General features: G+C 46.4%; 1 protein-coding gene across 1 annotated transcript in view; it reads right to left on the bottom strand.

Annotated features, from left to right (window-relative positions):
* The window catches only part of SH3BP5 (SH3 domain binding protein 5), a 477928-nt gene that overhangs the window by 270457 nt on the left and 182741 nt on the right, over positions 1-24730 (bottom strand). The window contains exon 3 of the mRNA XM_069648745.1: positions 16890-17018. Within this exon, the coding sequence (XP_069504846.1) occupies positions 16890-17018 (129 nt within the window). The remainder of the gene's footprint in view (positions 1-16889; positions 17019-24730) is intronic.

The raw sequence follows: 24730 nt of genomic DNA on the forward strand, positions 1-24730 counted from the left end.
AACAATGGTAGAACGTCTTTCACACTTTTGGGACATACGAGTTCCAAAAAGGAGCCTAATCAACCTTCAGCAAGTAAAAAAATCATGGGCTGAAACTCAATCATGCTAGGTGGTTAGGGGACACTGCATAAGGCCATTTAAGAAGATGGCAGATCAATAAAGGTAGCCTTGATTTTCTTCATTCTATGTGAGAAATGGTCCATCTACCAGCCTCTTGTAGGGGACTAAAGTTGGTGAAAATGTGTGAGGGCGGCCCCAAGTTTTAAAATAAAGAACAATTCTCTGATAATGTTGATTGCATTCTCTATCCTAGTAGAGAGTTTTATATGCTTTGACAATGACTCCTTCAAAGGATATTTGCAATTGGGTAAAGTGAGCATCTCCATTTCCTTTCTAGATACTTACCTGTGCGTCAAAAAATATTAATTTACACCTATGCTTGAATTTTGAGCTCTTTAAATGAGGCTGTTTTACATGGCACCAGCTCATCAATACCTGTCTCCAGACGTCTATAGAACTGAAAGAATTTCATTCGGATCGAGGGAAGACTGTGGGCCTCATTACACGGTAGGCGGTAAACCATGGTGCTATTAGCACCATGGTTGCCATCGGTACCATACCGGTACCACCATGGAGGAAAGGGGAATTACCACCCCATTCCAAGATTGGAGGGCAGTAATTCCCCCTTTCTCCATGGCCCTTCCCCATTCCCATTTTTGCCCCATAGGGCATGATGGGAATGGGCAAGGAGCTAATTACGGTACCGTAAATTGCGGTACCGTAATTAGCACCAAGGTCCCTTTGCGGGTCCCAACTTTAACGGCTGGTCTACACCAGCCGTTAAGTTCGGTTCCCGCAAAAGGACCTCGTAGTGAGGCGGTAAGGGTTAACGGTCTCCGGTACCCTTACCGGTCACCGTTAATCCTTACCGCCTTCCGTGTAATGAGGCCCTTAATGTCTAAATTCATTATGAAATATTTAGATTCTATTGTTTTTTTGTTACTCATTTTGTTACTCTTTTCTACAGTCTTGTAGTTAATGGACAATGTTCTACAATATCTGGTGACTGTACCAAGGACAATATTAAATTAATCTGACCAGATAATTGATAACGGTACTTCTGTTGATACCTCGGTGGACGATGTAAAAATGTGATGCAATATATGATCATCTTAATGTGTCGTAGGTATGATCAGTTGTCGCAGATCAAGATCATCAAATGCTGCCAGTAGTTGCGAAGTACTCGAAATATGGCCAGCAATCAAATTAAAAGTTAAAATTACACAGCACATTTGGCCATGGTTGAGACAACACCTCATAGTTGCATGGTAACATATCGAAGATCAATAATTGGATTAGTCTGTGATGTTCATGTTTCTGTCAGGCACGGGATACCAATGTCCCTGTTCAAAAGCAGAAGAATATTTATAATTGCTTTCCTTGCATTCAATTAAGCAATAACAACTGGTGGTAACAGCCCGGGGCTCAAGTTACGGCCTGAGTGCAGCGGCATTAACGAAGGGCCCTGGAGTCGTTAACTCCTGATTCGGCCCACCGTATCGAGTTGTTTTGCTTAATTAGCTTCATTAGCACCCCGGGTTTCCAATCCAGAAACCCGCGGTGCTGACAGCAATGTATTTTGGATTAATTAACCGGATATACTCGCAGCTTCCTATACATTCATACAAAAAACATACCTAAGATGGCCACCGTGGAGCTAAAAGCCCATCTTCTATTTCCAAGGTGGGCCAGGAGTCTGGAACGGTGGCGATTTTTGGGCTGCTGCCAAAAAATAAGGTTTTTCGGATAAGGGAATGGGGAGCCAAGGGAACAGTGACTGGAGGGAAAGAAATGGTGGGGGTAGATGGCGAGGACATTGGAGACAAGTAAATACCAAGTCTGGCTATTATTTATTATCATCACCCAGGGCGGGGGGAGCAGCCATCAGGTTGCTTGGAACGTGGTCTTGTATCGTGGTAGCCCACAAACCAAGTAACCTGATTGGCTGGCTCCCCCGCCACATGTGCCAATAATAATTAGCGCACAGACTAAGTATTTACTTTACAATTGTCTCCATCAATATTGTCATTCAAAGTGACAATAGACCTACCAAGGCTGAAGTATTTGGACCATGGGGCAGGGTGATAAAGATTCTCCACTTTCAGAGAAAACATGGCTGTAGTTGGTACAGTGTCTTTAGATGAGACTTTCATGGCGTGTTCATGTTTATTGCAAATTTACTATCATAAATGTATCAACACCACTTGTAAGCCTTCCAAATTATTTGAAGTCTCCTATGCCTAGCTGGTACTAGCAGCACTCGGGCACACAACTATGCACCATCGTGGCAAATGATAGCAGAAGCCAGGCATATGGAGCTGCCTTTTGGCATAGGAGGACAGCGCCTTGATGTTACTTGAGCCACACCTGCACTTTGAGCAGCCAAGTGGCATATCATGGCATTATGTGTGGTAGCACCCTGATGCCATTGACATCACCCAGGCATATGATGGTAGTACTGTAGGCGAAAAAGTGGTTGGTAAATCAAATAGTCTTCTCTGGTTAAATGAGATTATGTTTTATTCTATAATTTCAACCTAATATAAGATTTTGCATTAATTTTTTCATCCACTTTGATGACAACGCTATGTGTAATGTTATCAAGGCCAATGACTGGGAAATGTAACTGTGCAAGAGGCTATCCATGCGAAAGGTTGCACTAAATACATTCATGGAACCCCAGCTGAAGGAAGTGGTCATAAGCGTCGTGTGATGTCAATTCTGGCACCCCTTTGTATGCCAGAGAGAGGTGTAGCATGACTGTTGCAGACTGGCAATGCCTCGCTGGCAGGCATGCTCAAGAACAATTGGTGCAAACGCCTATGTCCCGGCGATGTAGAGAGTTCCGAGCTGATTCAAATGGGCCATGCAAGCATACTGAGATGGGAAAAATCAACTTATGCAAACATTGAAGAGACGGCCCAAGCTGGACCGACATTATGCCCGCTGATGCAAATCGACAGGAACAGCTGAAGGAAACATACAATGTCCAGGCAATGCAGATAGGCACATGCCCCATTGATGGAAGGGACTATTGTCAGCTGGTGGAGATGGTAAAGACCATCTGATGCAGAAGATCAGGTTATAGATGAAGCACCAAAAAAAACCCCAAGCAATGGCAAAGCCAATAGTTTGGGCTTTTGTGTAGGCGTGGTATGAACATTTATCAGATGATGAGATAATAGTTCTACCCGCCCATAAAACAGCAACTGCTGGAAGATGGTGCGAGTACCTGGGCATATTTTAATAGTGTTTGGCAAAGGCCTATACACAAGCCAGAACTGTTGGATTTGCCAAAGCTGGTTTTTAACAGGACTTCACAGGCAAGGGTACACATAATGCTTATTAATCAAGTGGTTGAAAGCACACTTGGTTAAGACATTTTTATTACACCAGTAACTAATTTACAGCTGCAATTAAGCCATTAACTCTCTGAGGATTGCAGTGAAATAACATCAGCTGGCCCATCATAGAGCAAAGTTTGATATTACAACTTGCTTAGGCTAGCTCAAAAAGGTTCCAGGAGGATGTGTCTCGGGTGGAGAGGGGCACATAGTAGGTTGGAATTGCCATAGGGACTAGACTGGTTGGGGTCAATATGTATGTACACCACACACAGAATGTGTCTCCCTCCCCAGGTCGTCTCTCTCATATCTTCACTTACCATAGAAATGGCTTTAAAGGATTGTTTTCGGAGCCACCTAATAGCAAAAACAAAAAAGGCAATGTAGATGGACAAAGTCCATCTGATGTTCCAAGACAAAGCAATGCCAGTCGATGCAGATTGACAATACCCTGTTGACAAAAATAAAAAAGGGCTGTATTTATCCTCAAACAATCCCAGTCTCCACTTCAAATCTTCTCACATTAACTGTGCAGAGGGAACTACCCATACTGACCCTCTGAGCAGAACCTACCTCTATTTGGAAAGAACCCATATGCTTGGCTCCTTAAAGAGGTTCCACGTTGAGGGAACGCCACCAATGATGTCATTTCACCAAAATGCATGGGTAGTGGAAGTTACATCACATGACCCTTGACCTCTGATGACATCACAGGAAGTGATGTTATTGGATCTCACCCCCAATTGACATCACGGGAAGTTATGGCACACAACCTTTAACCCTTTGGCAAAACAGCAAGTGGCATCACATAGCATTGCTTCTCAGTACACTAAGAAAAATATCGTTACGATATCGTAATATGTTAACATTCAATGCAAGAATGGATCACCATATGTAGAGTTAATATCATTCTGTATAGGCCCATATTGCCAAATGACTGTGAATGTTAGCAGACATCCAACACAACAACCTGGACTAGTGCACATCACTCAATCTAAACTGTAAACAGACAGAGCATCCTGAAGAAGCCTAAATCCCAAAGTGCAGACATACAGGGCCTGCCTAGTGTCTGGCCACAGACTGGAAACAGCAACTGACCAACACAAGTTCAACCAGAAAAACGATGGTATGGAGGGTTGCCCAGAGCTGTGCCAGTGGTTATGAATGATTTCAAACCTTCCAGCCATCACCTTTCTGTTTGCTTATCTGGTAAGTAAGCCACATTTCCTTTTGTTCGATGGGGATTAAGGAGAAGGATATGTTGCAGGTCACAGTAATTGCAGGAGCAAAAGCTCCACGACATCACCCCTAGAAAAGCCTCCTGGACCTACAGACCTAGGCTACTCCTCACTGAGGACGCCCAATGAGGCTGTAACATGTCTGGGGAAGCTTGTGGTCTCATGCAGAAGGGATGTGACCTAGCAGTTTGTGTCGGACTGCTCCTTTCGGGGTGGGACCAAACCTGATTTTCATATGCAATTTCCCCTCCTATAGTGCCTTGGCAGGCTGAAAGAACAATGGTCTGGAGGGTTGCCTACAGCTGTGCCAGTGGCTATGAACGATTTGAAACCTTCCAGCCATCACCTTTCTGTTTGCTTATTTGGTAAGTAAGCCACATTTCCTTTTGTTAGATGGGAGACATGGGGGACGTGTTGAAGGATGTGTTGCAGGTCACAGTAAATGCAGGCTTTTTTTTATTTTTTAAATGTAAGCAGCAGCTCCACGACATCACCCGTAGAAAAGCCTGCTGGGCCTAGAGACCAAAGCTACTCCTCACTCATGGAACCCGGTGAGGCTGGGACATGTTTGGGGCTGCTTGTGGTCTTATGCAGAAGGGATGTGACCAAGCAGTTCCGGCTGGACTGACCCTTTTGGGGTGGAACCAGGCCTGATTTGCAAATGGTCTTTACCCTTCTGTAGTGGCTTGGCAGCCTGAAAAGCGATGGTCCGCAGTGTTGCCCAGAGCTGTGCCCGTGGTTACAAGTGATTTTAAACCTTCCAGCCATTCCCTTTCTGTTTTGCTTATTTTTTAAGTAACCCACATTTTTTTGTTGTTAGCTGGGATATAGAAGGGAAGGATGTGCTGCCGGTCACAGTAATTGTAGTTTTTTTTTAATTTTAACATTTAAACAGAAGCAGTAGCTCCATGACATCACCCCTAGAAAAGGCCCATTTTATTATTTTCTTTGGTCCATTATATCTAGCTTAATGCCAGCATCTTCCAGCTTCTAAGCACTGTAACAGAAACTGAACCCATGTTACACTGCATTCCTTTGTTTCCAAAGCAAGTGTGTTGCAACTGAGCTATCCTTCCAAATATCTAGATTTTTTGCTTCAGGAAACAACAAATGGTTTACTTCAAAGGCGTAGGGCAACTTCATATACATTAATTATCTCGCCTTTCGTCTATCTACAGTGTGCCTGTGATGCAGGTTTGGCAGATGTGGGGCCAGGCAGGATTGGTGGCAGAAGCCACTGGGACACACCCTTCTCATCACTGGCCCAGTGGCCCACTGGATGTGCAAAGCAGACATTAAGAAGCACTGATGAGATGTGCATTCATGCTGTGCTGTCACTGAGTACAGCAGGCTGCTCTGACCCATTCCCTGCTCGCTAGATATAGCCCCCACACCCTTCCTGTTGCTACAGTACTGGGTATGAGCTGCACAGACAGCCCCGCCTCTGAACGCAACCATTCATGCATTCCTCACTAATGGGCTGCCAACCGGTAAGTGATGGCAGCTTCACGGTTTTTCCTGCATCCCTGGTATTTCTCCAGCTACCAAAATCTGGATTCCAGGTGAAAAAAGGCTGTGGCACATTTACCTGCATTTACAACCGCCTTTTTCGGGTGCAACACATATATCTATCTGCTCTTGGCACTGTCTCCATGTCCAGTGGCCCTGGGGTAGCAAGGACAGATCTAGGGGTAGCAGAGGGGGGAGCCACGGGTATTAGCTGCTAGCCCTGGCAACCCCCAAATGACATACCCAACTACGTCACCCCAGCCCAATACGGAAGAACTCAGGTCTCCCGGCGACTTTGACATCTGCAGGAGCCTGCTGCCGTGAGACATTTTATCAGACCCTTGTCAGAGATCCATGGCTCTTTCACTTCACAGCTAGAAAGAACACCTGCCCTTCAGACCCCAACCCCAGCAGTTCACATGATGAGGTCCAGGCAGACAATTCCCTCTCCATGGGTGCATGCTGGCTTGAGTCCTAAAGAAAAGTGGGGGGGGCTCTGACGCCCCCATTGAGAAGTGGCGTCTTAGGAAGTGAACATTTCCTCAAGCGAAATATGCTAATTTCATTCATCCTGTCTTTCATAGTTAAATAAAGGGCACAGGACCAATAAACATTTGCCAACAGTACATACATATTGTGCTTCCACATTGCTGGCTGGTTATAAAACGCGCGCACTTTTTAGATACAAAAATCCTAACAGAACTTGCCCTATATAACAGGATGTCAATTCAGCAATATAACCAGAGTAGCGGGCATTACCCATTAGTTAATGCCCCGGAGTATCACTTACAAGCCAGAGCGAAGCAAGGGTTATATTGCTACTAGTAACCCGGCATGTTGTGCTGAGGGACTAATAGTGTATTTTTCCCAAGTTGAGAAACTGCACATTAACTCGAGAAAAAAACGATTTAAAAAAAATGGCTGCCATGGATCAGGGAGGAGGGAACTACACCTAGTCGCTTCTGCCTTTCCATGGTGGCCATTCTGGGGTTGAAGACGTCCCGGGAACATTACTGTACCCGACGCTGGTGAGGGACAAGGAGACACAAGGTTAGTGGGGTGGGACTGGAGGGGAAATTAGGTATGTGGAAAAGGGGAGTGGGGGGGGTCGGGTGAGGGGAAGGGAACGCGGGGTACAGTGCACTTACTGGATTCCCGGCGAGAGAAGATGGCGGCCTCCCGCTGTGCAGAGTTTCGGAGCGGGGTCTGTACTGTGTGGTATAAACCTTGTTCTGAGCCTCCTCTGTGGCTGCGTGGGCACCACCCACCCCCTTGCCAGGTACTAATATAACACATTTCACTGCTCCACCACATACGATTCATGTGGTCTTTTGGAAGGCCTCACGCCTGGGGTTCGAAACTTCACGGCAGCATTGCCACACTTCAAGTGGACTGAATACCAACCAGCTGATTCATGTATTTTCTATGGTAATTTCTTAGAATTGTTTACACTCCACTTGTTTGGCCCCGCCCTCTTCTTTGTTCGATGCCTTTTTAGGAGCACTGCAAGCGTTTTCCCGAACCTACCATTATACACGTTCATTGGACAGCTTTCTGAGGATATTGACTTGTGGCACGTGACTGTTATCCACCGGATGTAGCTCCCCAGATAAGGATACAAACAGAGCGTTCTCTGCAGGCTGCAGCAATGACCTCGGCTGTGTTGCTGAAAAGAGCTGGCCTGCGCATTCCATCCACTGGGCACATGCTGGCTCGCCACAGCCCACACTCGGATACACGGACTGGCACACAGTAAGCAGACCCCCATGCACGGCCTCGCATCATTGCAACATGCTAAATCAGCAGTAGCAACAAAGACGTTACTTTTGTTTTGCGGAGGAAAAGTAGTTTTGCCCAACAAAACAATTCAAGGATAAATCTCCACCTCTCTCTGGGTCATTTTCTTTTTTTTAATGCCGAATAGAAGAAGGGCATTTATTTTAGACAGCTGTGTTGTGTGAAAGGCCTTTGTGACTGCGAGTGGTTTCTTTGTGAAGAGTGTTTCCTTTTATATTGTGTCTCCGCTTTTTGGTGCACAGCAGCTGCCACGCTGGTATTTGAGTTGCAAAAGCGGAAAAACCACAACAGGCTGACGAGATCGGAGCCAGTTTAAGAAACAGGTCCATGGGGTCATGAAAATGCTTTTCAGATACTGTGTAACACAACAATTACACAGGAAATTAATGTATTCCTGTGTGAGTGATGGATTTCACCAAACGTGAGGCCTGGCACGCCAACTTGCTCTCTGAGGCTTACTCTCCCATTGCATGGCAAGCTATTCCAGTGGTGGACTGGCCTACAGGGCACGCTGCATCATGGACCTCTTTTGTCTGGGTGCCGTAGTTTTCTGCTCTTCTTACCCTCTCTCCCATCATCCTTTTGCAGCAAATCATTTGTTATAAAGCAGGTTATTCCTCACTCTTTAACAGGTTTAGATCGCTTGACTACGTGTAGCTACTTTTTAATCCTGGTATAGTGACAAGTGTGCTTTTAAAGTCACTATTTTAGGACTCACGGGTACGCCTCACACTCCATGCTTATTGAAGATAGCCAAAGGCATGTCCACCGACCCGCACGCATTAACTACTCCAAGACACATCACACAACACCTCTGCCATAAGAATGCTGCTATCCCCCACAACAAACGTTCGGTCTAGCTGCACACACCCAGAGTCCCACTGCTCTCTCATACTCTCCTGACTACCTCTCAGCACCCATCAACATGAGCAGCTAGCTGGGACTTGGCCACCCCACCTACCTTCGTATTGACTGAAATGCACACGCATTCTATGTTCCTCTGATGAATTTCCCATATCTGGACTTCGATCCACCGAGGGCGTTCAACCAACAGCGCTTTGAGGCCATACCAGTGGGAAAGGGAGCTATACAAATGACAATTACATTACATTATATTTGGACACATGTATCCAAATGTTTGTGGACGGAGAAATAGAAGGGTTCTACTTGCTCGATATAATCACTCACAGGGGGTAATGCGGGGCCACTTAGAAAAACACTTCCAGCGCTACTTTTGGTTCATAGTCCACCCGGGTTATTACAATATTCTAAAGCATGCACTTAGCTCTTTGTCCAATAAGGCCCGGGAGGTTACCTTGGCATCACGGTTGTCTTGGGAACAAGCGGATGCTGTGCAATGGGTTCAAACCGCAGCCCTGCGTTTTGAAGATGGAGGGGTTCAGCACTAAGCGCGTATATATCGCCAATAATAATAATATTTGCCGTACATGTTTTGCCTGACATTGCAAGAGAATTTGGCCGCCCCTTTATTTAATCAGTGCTCTAACCTTCACATGAAATTTACTAAAACAGGACTATAAACATTGAGGGATTTCCATTGTTAGTTTTCGGGAAACTGGACATAACAGTTGTGAAAAACTTTATTACCCTATCAAAAATAAAGGAACAGTTCACAATGATAAAAAATGATCCCACTTGAATTGCTACACAAATCCAAGGAGGTGGGGAGGATGGGAAGTTGGAAAGGGGATGCGCAGAAAAAAAAACACAGGTTATGCCCGAGCTATAAACATTACCACGAAAAAATAAGGCAAAAAAAAACTGAAAAAACGTTCACACTCAGCAAGCACACTATTTTAGAGAATCAACCTCAAACACTATACAGGCATTCGAGGCCATAGGGTGCTCGTAAGGTTAGTTTTTTTTAATAGCACCTAATAGCAAACCTAGATAAGCTAAATGTACGGCTTTTTTTAATACAAACTAACAAATAAGGTTCATTGGTTTTAAATGTATGCGCCGTTTTCAAAAAACGACATTCCATTAAAAAAAAAAAGTTATGCCAAAAAAAGTTATGCCAAAGAAAAACCGGCTAAACTATGCATTATAGAAAGTCAACGCAAAACACGTGTGAAATTCAAATCAATTAATATATTGCTATGTTACTGAACATCATTTCTCTATATTAGAGATTTCAGCCAATGCAAAGCCAGGATTTTCTCCGTGTCATTTTAAATATGCATAGTGAGCAACATCTAATATGTATATTCTCTAAAAACTCCCAAGATAAGCAGAGTTTGGATTCTCCGGTATAGCTATACAATAACCGATCTTAATAAAAGGGGAACCGTGCAAATTCAACTTCGGTTGAAGGGATGTGATGGGTGCAACACCGAACCTACAAACGGCTGTCATGTTCCAGTTATGGTAACCAATGACACCATCCCTTGCCCACTTCTGGTATCACAAAATACATCGCCCTTGGCATCATAGATGCAGCCATGCTTTGAGGTCATTGTGCCCAGTGGAGTAAGTTTGCTGAAAATGTTGGAGTGGGGACATGACATCTAAACCAAAGGGGGCCCCTGCCAAATGAGTGGGACAAAATGGAGTGCCACAAAAGTTGGGGGGCAGGGGAAACACCCCGGCCCCTCCCCTAAAATTACACCCATGATTGTGCCTGGTGTTGACCGGCACAGTACTCTTACCCTTTGCTCCCAGTGGGCATAGTTATTCAACAAAGGTACTGCACACCCAAAAGACAATACTGCTAACTCCTTGTCCCACAAGGTGTAAACTCATTGGTAGAATCATGATGTCATCAGTGATGTCGCAGGTGTCATATGTGATGCCATGAGCAGTGCATGGCCGGGCAGTAAACTGTAGTTGCGTTGGGAACATTAGCTGGCAAATGTTAGGGCTTTTTAAGTTTGAAATGTCACTATTGTGGCATAAGCAGATCTGTATGTTATCCCACAGGCCCCTGCAGAAAGCTCCCCGTTGTGAAACATGTTGGCATTACACTCCGGGCATGGGCTACAGCTCACAGATAGGTGTGCTGTGCCAGAGCCGTTGCCAACGGGCATGCCTCAGGCAAAATACCCACGAGATATGTCCCATGCTTATGCCCTGCAGCCAAGACAGGTAGGATAAATGTGTCCAGGACATGGCCAAAGGCAATGCTCTGAAAAAAAAGTGACCCTTCCTGAAGTGCCTGCAGGGCATGGCCTTTGGCAGTACCTGTGCAAAATGACCCTTGCAGGGACCTCAAACCAAAGTTCTGTTGCCACTTCGACTATGGCACACGCTTAGGCTAGTGAGCCTACATGCGGACTGCAAGCCATGCCATCTTCCCCGCCATAGGCAAACTGTGGTTATCGGCACTGTTTCTGGGGCATAACTGCCACGAGTATTGTGCACATGGGTACGGTACATGTGACAAAGCCGTGGGCAATGCCCCAGGCACCGTATGCACAGGGCATGGACTCAGGCCCTCTCTATTGGTACTATGGGTAGATGCATTGCATAAGGGACAAGGTCATAGGTAGTGCATGTGGGTACTGCAAGTATGGGTACTTGTGCACAGAGCATGGTTGTTGACAAGGGTAATGCATTCTGGGCACGGCCCTGCGCCATACACAAGACACAGCTTTACTTTTACGCTCAAGCCCATGTATGCAATGTCACAAGGCGGATTAGGGGCACGGAGCAGGGACAACATCTCTGCAGTGCTTTCTACCTCTGTCCTGAGCGACCGCTTCGTTTTATGCCGCATGTGATTTTCATGCAGGCGTAAAATGGATTCCAATGGAATACGCCTCACATGAGCACCTGCTAATGAGCAGGCAGATTCCATTGGAATCCCCTGCAACGCATATTGGGCGCTTTGAAACAGTTGTTGCTAATTGTATAAGCTCCTAACAAGTGACCAATAAATAAATATTTTCAGGCGACGTTTTACATATCTCAACGTGGAGTGTAAAACTGAAGAGTAAAGGCCGCTCTGCTTTGAGAGTGACGGAAACTGCATGCAGGGACCCCCGCAGCATGCAAGTGCAAGTGTAGGCGGTCCCCTGCATGCAATTGCTGTCTTTAACTAAGCGGGCCCCTAAGAGGATGGGCGTAAAATGAAATTTACACAACAAAGGCATCATTAGGAGTATGGGGGCAATGAAAAATATATGGAGTACTTTAAATAACTCCCATATAGTTTAAGTTAACTGTTTTATTTGTTCACAACAAATAAAAACATATGCAACCATACACTATGTATAGCATGCAGGGTGCAATTTAAATATAGATTCATTTAATACATTATTTAAAAACATGGTGATAAGTAATGAAATCCAATTTTAGTCTGAAATATCTTATGTCAACCAAAACTGAATATAGCTCCAAAAATATACATTATCATCGCTATGTCCTTAACTGAGTATATATATCTTTAAAAGATGTCAAAATGCATTTTTCATAAATATATTAAATAGTAGTAGTTATTATCTCCAAGTGTTTACTAATAATGTATGAACAGTTATTTGGAGAAAGCTATACAGCCACAGGGGGGGGCACATGAGGAAAAGGGGGCAACAAACATGGTAATATAGGTTGGATGAAATTAATATTCATAACTAAACATTATACCATACTAGAGTTAGATATAAAAAATCATTAACTCCTATTTTTAAAAGGCAACCTAATTATGAGGCGGGATTGCATGAGGTTTTAACTACATGGAGTACATAAATGATATTGCATGGAGTACAACACAGTGCCTTTCTGTATTCCCACAAGGTAAAAAGCCAGTTTTATTTCCACCTCACAATTAAGTGGTATTTTCAAAATAGCCGGTATTTAAAACTTGGCTCTTTGCCAGTGAAACGAATGAGGACTTAATATATAACATTTGTCATCACTATGATTGCAAGACTTGAAATCTCTCCACTGGCTCCCATGGCTGCAATGATCATGTTCAAGTCCCTCTGCATCGTCCACAAGGCTTTCAGGCGCACTACAACCAACTCTCTCTTCCTAAACCCCTTCCTTCTCGAGCCCTTCGCTCAGTCAACTCCAACTCTATGAGGGTCAGACGCTTCTCCAGGCAAAGAGTGGGGGGTAGATCTCTCTCCTCTGCAGGTGCCTCCCACTGGAATGGCCTCCCTGCCCCTCTCAAACTTGAGCTGGACCACCTGAAGTTCTAGTAGCAGCTCAAGACCTTCCTTTTCGCTTCTGCTTTCTCTCTCTCCCCTGCTGACCGACCTGCGCTGACTGGTTTCCTGGCTACCCTCATAGCCTCAATGGGTACCAGGCTCCTCCACGACCAGTATCCCCTGCACTGCCTCTGGGGCACCGCACACTTAGAGGCTGTTGCATGTCACCCCTCCTGGGAGCATGGTAGCTCCCAGAACTTGTGTAATGGTCACATGGTTGTAACCATGTGACCAACCTAATAAAAGGGCCGAGCCAGTTCCGGCTCGGGAGTCGATCAAAAGCTGACTCTTGCGTTGTGGTTTGGAGGCACCATGCTGGAGCCACGCAGCGAGCCAAGGGCCTACCCACATGGCACGGCATCATCCTTCTTGCACTTACCCAGAGCCGTGCTGCTTTGGCTGCACTTACTCAGAGCAATGCTGCCCTGATTGCACTTTCCCCTTCCCTCCCCCCTGCACTTTGCTTATCACACTTGCACAATCTGAATAACACAAGGCCTAGTAAGATCGTTTGTTTTGTACTCCCCTCTGTCTTCCCTCCCTTGTCTTGTAGTGCTGAGAAACACTTGTGTAGAGGTGCTTTATAAATGGCCTATCATATCATATCATACGTTCGATGCTTTTGGAGGCACAGCTGCGTTCAAGACATTATTTAGTGGAGAGACTGAGCGCCAGGGATTTGGTCTATCTCAACCTTTAGTGTGTCACAAACACATTTTGTGAGAAGTCTTAAAGGCGCAGTATCAACAATGCACATGAAGAAGGATTCCAGAATGTCCCTTTGTTTGCTGCGGCCTGGTTGGGCTTTGAGACCTACTGTGACATCATTCACTGGATCGCAGGGTCAAGTCCTAAAAATAAAAGTGGAGGGACTCATTAACATACCAATTGAATATGGCGTCACCAGAAACTAGCATATCAAGGTGCCCTCTGAAAAAAGTGGGGGGACTCCATAAAAAAAAGTGGGGGACTCCGTCCACCCGCGTGTACCCTCGACTTGAGCCCTGCTGGATCGCCTTGCTCGGCCAAGGAGAGTGGCTTTGTCCTCAGCACGGGCAGGCAGAGCGGCCGCAGCCCTGGCAGCGGCTGACATAAACATGCTCCAGGAACGCAGTCCCCAGGCAGCCCGCAAACACAGCCGCAAATTGAAACAGAGCTACCTAGAGATCACTGTTGCAAAATCACTTAATTGAGGGCTATAAAAACCCCATCGTTGCGCACGTTCGGCCTGTGATCTCACAACACTGCAGTGCCGCAATCCGGAACGGGCGTGCTCTGCTACCAGCAGTCTGCCTTTGGTTCCCCTCTGAAGCCTGGCCAGCTTAGCTCGCTTACTAAAGGCAATACATACGACTTAGAAAAGAACAGGTGGACGGGCATGGTTGCCGCTATGCAGAGCTACCTTCCTACGGGAATTGTGTAGATTTTCTGCTCTTCTCTTTTATAAAATTACGAAAATGATAACATGTTCCCACGAGTTCCCTGTTCCTATAAATAAGCTTGTGCAAGTGCTGCCCCTATGCACTGCACACCTGGCGCACAGCACGGCTCCTCACAGGACATCCGCAGTTCTGACCCATACACAAAGAGCACGGTTCCCGACAGCATGGCACCCCAAAAGTATGACAAGAGCCTCACGTGACATCTCCAGCATGGCTTAGGCAAGTGCAGTGCGACCCCAAGACCTCACCTCACATGAGATCTCCCAGAACCAAGAGCCCACTGAGACCTGCGCATAGCAAGGCTCACAATACCCCAGCAATGGAGGACAGGAGAAGAGGAGAACCCCTGTGGAAGGTAGGAGGGCAGCACACCCCAGGAACAGTGCCCAGCAGGGAGTGTACAGCCAAGATAGATCCATGTGTGTTACGCTATATGTCTCGGGGATCTCCGTTGGGTCCTCCAGCCGCAAGCCTGCCTCGAGAGGGCATGTGCCTACTTGCTGCGTAACCCCAGAGGCGCATGACTGGCAGAGAGACGGTTTCTTACACTCATGAGGGTGCAGCTCCTATGTTGGGAGAAGACTTATGAATGAACCCCTTTTATTTACCTTTTGGCCTCGGGCTCCTTTCTTTTTCCTGCCTTCTCCTATCTGCAACATACTACTTTAGCGTAACAGGCCTATGACATATCCAAGAAGCCCTCGTGTTGGGCCAAAGGACAACCAGTGAGGTGGTTGTGTTTGCAGTTGCCCAGTATGATGGTATGGAGACGATGGATTCTCAGATGAGGAGGGCTGGTTTACATTGTAGCGCTTTAAGTTATTTAATTGCGCTTTTTGTTCCTTGATTGCGATGTACTTGTTTTGTTTGTCAAAAGACTGTGTTCCTGCTCAAATACATTTTAATTTGACTACAAGAAGACCCTAGTAACATGTTACATCATGTACATGCTTTAATTAGTCTTCAATAAAAACCCATGGCATGGGGGGAGGGCACAAATACCCCGACAGAGAATGGGTTCAAACTGCATCACTAGACGCCCTCCACCTAAAACTGGACCAACCAAGAGCATAGCGATACCATCATAGCTTGCACAGAAGGACATGGTTGCACTAACCTTTGCAATTCTAAGCCCAGCCTTTATACTGTGCTTAAAACTGGATGGTAGATTTTTACTCCCTCCTTTCTATATTCTCCCATTCTTGGTAGAGGTAGAAATTGGGCAATAATGGAATTTCCTGTGGATTGAACAGTTCAGTTAAGGGAAGAAGCCAAGATGGAAACTCAGCTTTCTTGGTCCAATTGTAAAGAACTCCTCAGACTCTTCATCGGGCTCTGCCCAATCACCGTTTCATGAGCTTGCATTATACAACAATTGAGAGACTCACAAACCACTTTTGGTGTATTGCCCTTTCAGGGACTCCAAATCCTGGCTGTGAGGACTGAATCCACTCCAGGTTTCCAGGATATCCACACGAAATACATTTGAAAACATATGTAATGTAAATGGTTAATGTATCCATAGTCACAAGATAGCCTGAAAACCTGGCACGATTGTTGCTTTCATTGACCGGATTTGACGTTGCGAGGTCAAGAAGAGGAAAGGGGACTCATACCTAAGAGGGGAGTAACAGTCTACAGGGACTTTGAAGTTGTTATTTTATTATTGGCCAATGTGAATTTAAATCAAGTTGTCGTACTCTGTAAAATGGGACTTTAATGCTGCACCACACTACTTCCTGTATCCAGGGTGGAACATTCTATGGATACACAAATTAGCATGTCATGTCATATCATAGGTTCAGTCGAAAAGTGAAAACCTCGTATTTATGAAAATAAACTTCGAGTTTCTTGATCCTTCAAAAATTGCACCTTGTCCAGAGCTTTTAAATGGAAAGTCTACATTTGATCAGCTTTGTCCTCTAAAATAACCCTCAGCGTAACTTTGGAAAGCTTAGAGCATAGCCCATTTGCCAAAAGTGGTTAACAGAACTAAAACCAAGGAATATAATGACTGCCTTTTGTGTGATAACAATGTTTCATTGACGGGGAAAGTCCTGAATTTTCACAACTGGATACTTGGTGCAAAAGTGATTTCATGCAACGTGGGGCAAAACGATCAATACACAATAATGAAAACATTTCCATTTCTTTGCTGTTGAATAGAGGGATGGCTTGAAACTATTTTTCACATGGTACAAACAGATTACTTTTTCCCGAAAACATTTACAGATTCCATTTTAGCCTACTTAGGCCGCAGAGTGAGGCTTCTCATCTGCAAATGAAGAAACCCTGCCTCCCATTGCCTATTGCATAAGTCGCTCCCCATACCTGTCGGGCCACTCTGCGGGCCTCCCAGTAGGGCTTGGAGTCTTCCACGGCCTTCCCAATCTTCTTCAGCAATTCATCGAGCTTGACTGTCGCTTCCACCAATACTGATCGAAACTTCTGTCGGGCGTCCTACAAAGAGAAAACAGCATGATTTTATGAATCTGGGTGCGGAAAAAGCAGCATGTCAAAAATGGTCATTGTTTTATCTGTCCTCTAACATTCCACTGCCCCTCTATAATGGGTAGCTAGTTAGCCAAAAAGGTTTAAGGGAACAACTTCTGTGTTACAAGAGAGTCTTGTTGGACAAGTCTTATCAAGGAGTCGCTTCCTCCTCAAGGACTCTAGTCAAAATCCATGTTGCGCTTCACTTTTGTGTATTCCCTCATGCCCCCGGGGATCCAGGTCAGCCTCATTTAAATGAAAAAAACGAAAGATAGGCCAATATCCCAGTGTCAAAGTGGTCCCTCTGACAGATGACAGCCAGCAGAATGACAGTGCATCCATGCAGATCTGCTTCAATAAATGTTAATTAACCAATAACACTCGATCTGGCAGGCTGGATCGGGCGGTAACGGCCCGGTGCCGGATGTATACGTTTGGCCGAAGCACAATTGTTCACGGCCGAATTGACTGGTCAATTCGGGCGCGAAGCCAATTTTGCCACGGCCAAGTTCACCCAAACAAAAAAAACCCACCCACCCCCATACTCGCCCCCTAATTACCTTTTTGCCGTCCGCTCATCTAACCCTGCGGTGTTGGATCCGTCCCACCTACGCGGGTCGGATCTGACACTGCAGGGTCCGCTTTCGTTGTCTTTTTTTCTTGTTTTTTCTTCCCAGCCACCGCCTCCAAACCTCTGGAAGCGGGGAGACACCCCCTGCTACCTCCAAAAGCCACCACTACCAGACATGGGGACCGGGAGACACCCCCGCAACCCCAGCTCCCCATGTCTGGTAGTGATAACCCAAACTCATCGTTTACAAACAAACTAATGGTACTGGCCGAATTCGGCCTGATGAACCATACGATTGTTTGTAAATGATCAGTTTGGGTAATACCACGGCGCCCAAGTTATAGGCCCGAGCACAGTGAGGATCTTACCGATGGGACCTGGCACCGTTGCCACCTGATCCAGCAGGCCGGATTGCGTGTTATTGGTATTAGCACCATGGGTTTTAAATCCGGAAACCTGGGGTGCGAACAGCAATGTATTTTGTTTCAACGCATGAGCTGCCTTGCAGCGTTCCATTTATTGAAACAAAATACTTAAGATAGCTGCCGTGGATCCGGAAGCCGGGGCTCCATACAGAACCCCTCTTCCATGTCCATGGTAGCCCAGTAGGCTGGAGCGGCGGTTGCACAGCCGCTGCCAAAATAAATCCGGTAAGTCTGGGTGGGAGGGGACCGGAGACCTGAGGGGAAGGGAGGGTAGGGTGGAGTGAAGATGGCGGGGTCAGGGAAGCCACCATCAGGTTGCTTGGAACGCGGGCTTGGATCGTGGTATTCAGCCCGCGATCCGAGAAACCTGATTGATTGGTTCCCCCCCCGCCGCGGATGCCCATTTTTGATAATCAACCGGTGGGGCCATTGAATCTTGTGGGATTAGTAGGTACACTTTGCTAGTTCGGGGTGGTGGGCAGGAGAGAAGAAACGGGATCGGGATGGAGGGCTGTGCTGGTTGGTCAAGTGCATAAAATCTTGCCATCATAACGGGAGCATATGCAGTCAAATAACCATGCTTGAACCGGCATGCTCTTCTACTGGCTGTTGTGGAGAAATATCTTAAGTTATTGCGGCCTCAAACTAATATCTGCAGGCAAATTAGACCATTGTTTCAATACAGTCCTGCAGCCTTTGATCGGGAAGGGAGGATAAGGTATCCTACTAACTGAGCATTACTACTCATGGCAAAGCTTCCCCAGAGCACAATACGTGGCCTCTTATCGTGCATCACCCTTAAAAGGCCCTACTACATTTTCACATAGCATTTCATGCATGATTCCCACATGCCATTGGTTTATCGAGCTCAGAAGGAGGAGGGGCATATATATCAGAGGCAGACGCCTAATTCCCTGAGCTACGAACACTTCACTCCCCCAAGTCAGACTATGAATGGGGTAATTACAGATGTTTTTGACTACAACTCCCATCAGCCCTAGACAGCAAAGTCAATGGTGAGGGATCATGAGAGTTGTACATCTGTACATCTTGAGTCTCCTTGGTTGTATGCACACATGCGCATGCGCGTGTGTGTGTTTGTAGAAGGCTGTCATTGGTCCTGAGACTAATTATGTATCACCAACTGTATGGGGCCAGGAAATTACAATGCCCCCACATACTGTAAACACTTCAGCCCAGTAGATCAGAAAGGAGCGACAGTTTGGTTCAGAAAGACATGCACGCTCCAATTTTACCCCGGACATATGTTTCCACGCAGTGGGGTTTTAGGAGGCGCACAAATACATCTGAAAACTATAAATGATTAGATCCAAAATGGAGACTGTGTGTCCTCAAGGGAGACAGTGCTGTATACAGTGCTGGTTATTGGGCTGGCTCTCGCCGGATCCAAGATCCAGCACCAGATGTGTAGCCGGATCTCGGGATCCGGCCAGAGTCAGCCGCCGCAAACCCCAAACCCATGCTCTGTACTGGGTTACTCCGAAAAAAAAATTGGGAAAAAAAAACCACAACCGCCCAGTGAAGGGGGGTGGAGCATCTTATTGGCGGCATGAGCACTCTGCTGGCTCCGCCCCCCTACGTGTACACAGCAGGACTTTAATACAGGGTACAGCTGCAGGACACGCAAACTGTAACTTCCTCTGGTGACCCCGTGCAAGGGGTCACCAGAGGAAGTTACTGTCCTCAGCCACGACCAGGTTTAATTATTTATGCAATGTTTGTTTGGATACATGAACCCGGATTATTTATTTATGCAATGTTTGTCAGATACTTCTATCCGACAAACATTGCATAAATAAATATACAGGTATCTACAAACATTGCATGAATAAATAACCAACTGCTTTCAGAGGTGAGCTGCAGGTGCTGTGCTGGGTGTGCTTTAAATAAAAGAAAACGTTGCTGATGGCAAACAGAAATCACCTCATTTCAATAGTATCCAAGGGGGAGTTTTTTTAATAAAAAATGGGATGCAAATTGTACATTCAGTCAGATTAGGCGGATCATCATTCTCAGCCTTGGCCCCCACACTATGGAATTCACTCCCACCTCACATCCGCCTAACTGAGGACTTAACATCTTTCCGCAAACTGCTGAAAACCTGGCTCTTCCCATAAAACCAACCCGTACCATACTAACCCAAACAGTCTAAGAGCAACTCAATGACACCAATCCAACAAACTACCTGATGCGAGAAATCGACAGCTAATAACCCCTAATATAAACTAGAAGGACAAACAGAATTAAACGCATAAAGTAGATCAAAGCAGTAAAAGGGTCAACAAGAATAAACCATACGGAAACAGTAAAGAGTTAAACTGCTGAAATGGACGGAATGCATGAGGAATAAACGAAATGAATGGCATGGATGAGATAGTTAGAATCAATGAAGCAGATGGAACAAATGAATGCGCTGAGTGGAAGAATTCACAAATGAAGAATAGATAACTACATAGTTCAAATGAGTGTGGAAATCGAATGAATAAGTAAACTGGATGAGTATATAGAATGGATGAACATCTCGAACGGATGAGTGTGTAGAGTGGATGGGTGTGTTGAGCGGACGAACGTGTAGTGCGGATGAGTGCGTAAATACAGTGAAACGTATAGAACTCGGGAGTGCCTAAAACAGACGAATGTGCAGAACGGCGGAGTGTAATCCGAATGAGGGTCTAGTACAGATGAGTATCTGGAGCGGACGAGTATGTAGAGCACGTGACTGATCCAGGTTGTATCTGCCGGTATCCGCAGGAGAAGCGAATAAAGAGCGGATGAGTGTGTAGAGCGGATGAGTGTGTAGAGGGGCGAGTGTGTAGAGGGGCGAGTGTGTAGAGGGGCGAGTGTGTAGAGGGGCGAGTGTGTAGAGGGGCGAGTGTGTAGAGGGGCGAGTGTGTAGAGGGGCGAGTGTGTAGAGGGGCGAGTGTGTAGGGGGGCGAGTGTGTAGGGGGGCGAGTGTGTAGGGGGGCGAGTGTGTAGGGGGGGCGAGTGTGTAGAGGGACGAGTGTGTAGAGGGACGAGTGTGTAGAGGGGCGAGTGTGTAGAGGGGCGAGTGTGTAGAGGGACGAGTGTGTAGAGGGGCGAGTGTGTAGAGTAGAATTGCGTATATAGACGTATATAGTATGGTCTAGAATGCAAAGAACGTTTGAAAGAGCATATAACCAATCATATCTCACCACCACGCTTACTCTCTCCTTTACATCACCACTCAACTAGAACACAGAGATACTATGACACCAATCGGTATAACTGTTCTCATACCTACATCCGCCGCTCACCCCACATCACTCTAAGTAAACACTGCTGGCTGGACATCCCCAGCCAGGCGTTCTCCTCAGGCCTAACGCAGCCACATCCGGTCTGGATAAAAAGAAGCAGCTATTACACGAATACCACATGAGCTGCACACATACCTGGTGCTCACATGCACCTTTTGGCTCTCTCTACTCTCTCTACTGATCTGAACTTCGGTTCCCAAGGGCGTTCATCCTACCAGCGCCTTCAGACCATACCAATGGTATATAAGGCGCTATATAAATGCAAAATAACATAACATTTTAAATAATATTTACTCAGTAACACTGGTCAAAACTATTATCTGCATAGTGAAGTAATTCCTCAACATTGCCATTGCAGTATTTTAAAGTGTAATTGGTTCCATGTGATATTTTCGCTGCAAAGATAACGCAATGTAAAAATATCGGCATATTTTTGCGGCAAAAATAACACATGGACCCTGCGGGGGACACCCCCGCAACCCCGCATCATTTTTTTATGTGCGGGGGACACCCCCGCACCTAATATTTTCGCCACCAAAAATATCGCCTATGACCGTTCCCGACGACCATATGTACGGCGATATTTTTGCTGGCGAAAATATTCCCTGATACCGTGGAATTGATGTATAGTTTGAAAAAGAAGCAGCATGAAAGAAATTGCGCCATTTTAAACTATTATTTTGGATATTTCCTTTGATCGGAGGTCAACTGCTAGCTCCTCCCCCAAAACTCCACCTCCTCGGGCCCCGCCCTCACCCCGGACCTTGTGGGATCCCCCACAACATTTGTTTCCATTTCCACCACTGGCTATATAGGTTTACATTGCGTTTGAGAAGCAAGGGGTTCACTCCAGCAAAGACCAGCACTCAGACAATGTCCTGCGACCTGCCTGCCGCGGGGCTTCCCTGGCCATCGCTCGGCCGGGCTCAAGGAGCCGCAGCGTCCCTGCGGAAGGAAGAGCACTTCAGCGGAGCCGGTGATTCCAGCGGACAGCGCCGCCTCACACCTCGCGGCGCCCAATCGCTCCGGTGCATTTCTTCCCCATTGCTTTCTCACAAATGGCTGAGCCTAATGCATCGACTGCATTTTCTGGCTTTAGGGCAAACCCAGAAAATCTTAAGCCTTGCTCAGATACGAAGGGTCACCGTTATTTCTTCTTTTATTCTGTATAGTTGGAAGGAAGGGGATTGAACATTCGTTATGAACCTGTTTTTCTCATTCTTCGCATCGACACGCGAGCGGCGGCATTGGTATGTGGGTTCTGGCGGTGCGTGCAGGGTGCCTGCCTCCTGGCTTCTAGCTACTGCAGGAGCCATTGGGCCATTATGGCGTGCGCCTTGAGGCTTGGGAGCAGGTGGGCCACAGGGAAAGCACAGCGGCGGGTGGGCGGGATACAGCTGCAGGAACCTGGCAGTAGGCACTCCCAAGACGCGTGAGGTGGCCTGGCCTGCACCGGTCCTCATCAGCCAGTATTGTGATGCTCTGTGTCTACTCTGCCCACAGGTGAAAGCTCAGCTGCGGTCAAATGATTTCACAACAATCCACCCTCTCTGCCGAGTGCTCATGAAATGTGCACTGAGCAAGTAGCCACGAAACGTTCACTATGAAGGGTGCCGTGATGTGTGCTGATGTGTGCTTCAGGTGCCTCCTCCCTTGCCAAGAGTCCTCCATATTGCATCATCTGATTACGCTCGTCTGGACTGGACAGTTTAAGCCGTCAATGGCGCTACACTGTTCCTTCCAGGCGCTATGAGACGTTCAGTGTGTGGGTGTAGCACCCTCCAAAAGCCACTCAACCAGCAGTCCTTGGGGCTCTTCATATTGACGCCTCTGCCCTTCTCTATACCTGTAATGCCCCCCCCCCCCACTAAGCCTCCTCTGGCTACAGTTTAAAGTGTGATGACACTCAATAACCATGCCTGCAATGGCCCCACTTTGACACCATGTGCCCCATCCCCCATCACTGCTTATCTCTTAAAATCCTCAACCAGCCACCCCCCCCCTTGTCTTCGGCTTCCACCATTCTGCTTCTACCTCACAGAAGGCGAAGGGTCGACCCATGAAGTTTGACCACCCAGTAGATACTTTAACACCAGGCGAGTGTTATTCCCTCAAAAAACGAATGACAAAATAACGAGGCCGAAGCGCCGATTTTTTTTAATCGCATATTTTTCACTTTTTCCCCCGCAATCAATAGATGGGGTGTGGGGTAAGGGAATCATGAAGGTAGGGGGGATGTGCATGGTTCGCCCCCCCTGCATTAAAAAAAATGCTAAACACACAAAAAGGCACTTTGGAAATGTGATTAAAAATGATTATTCGCTATTTCAACGTAGAACCAGGCGAGTTGGGGCTCCAAAGGCGTGAGATGTTTTTATGGGTATGAGCGACGTTACATGTGTGCTACGACAAGATCTCCAACTCCTTCTAACTCCATTTGGCTGGACAAAGTACACACACCCTATTTGCCCCTCAACTGCTCTGACCAACCCCCGCCCCCTACTCAGGGTATCCCATGGTTTCAACGACGGAAATTACTTCAAAATAATGTACTTTGAAGTGATTACTACAAAATGACTGAAATGTATATGTAGTTGTGGGTTAAAAGATAAAAAAGGGGGGGGTAAGGGTAGTAGTGAAAGGGAAGGGGCGACCATGCAAGCCCCCCCCTCCCAAACATAAATAAATAAAATCGAAGTCAAATTTCGAAGTAATCACTTCGAGTAAATGACCTCGAAGTTCTCCGTTTTCAGCGAAATGTCATGGAACCTTCCTCCGTGGCACACAGGGGGACCTTTAAGCTGAAACCACACAGGTCTGTGGAGCTTTCAGCCATTTACAGAGGGAGGCAATGGGGCAGATACGCAGGGATTCTGGCCCCAAAACCCAATCGCCTAAATAAGAACACTCTCATCCTGCCCCCTGCTGCATCCCTGGGAAGGGGTAATGGCGGGTATGGGGGTGATATCCAATGGAGAGCTTCTTCACTGACCCAGTGATTCATGTGTGCAGAACCCCCAGCCCATAGGAGAGTTGGAGCAGTGGCTATTCCCCCACACTAACGTGAGATGGGGGTTTAGATTCTATTAAAGAAAAGCAGGCGAGTATTATGCATTACAATCTTTACTCTGAAACCACAGCAGCAAAGAAAAAACTTTTACAAACAAAAAAATGTAAAGAACAGAACTAAATAGAGTTCAATGTCAATGTAAGGTAGCTCCCCAATCCATCATGGAGGACAGGTCATGCCCTGCAGGAGACCAATGAGCAGGGACCCTTCCTTATATAAGTCCATTACTCCAAACCCAACTCCTTTTTCTGTAGCTGTCTTGAACCAGACGTCCACTGCACAGATCAGATGATAAACGGTGACGACAAATCCAGCGA

Source organism: Ambystoma mexicanum, chromosome 2q (genome assembly GCF_040938575.1).
Source record: "Ambystoma mexicanum isolate Mex_15411 chromosome 2q, UKY_AmexF1_1, whole genome shotgun sequence".
Lineage (NCBI taxonomy): Eukaryota > Metazoa > Chordata > Amphibia > Caudata > Ambystomatidae > Ambystoma > Ambystoma mexicanum.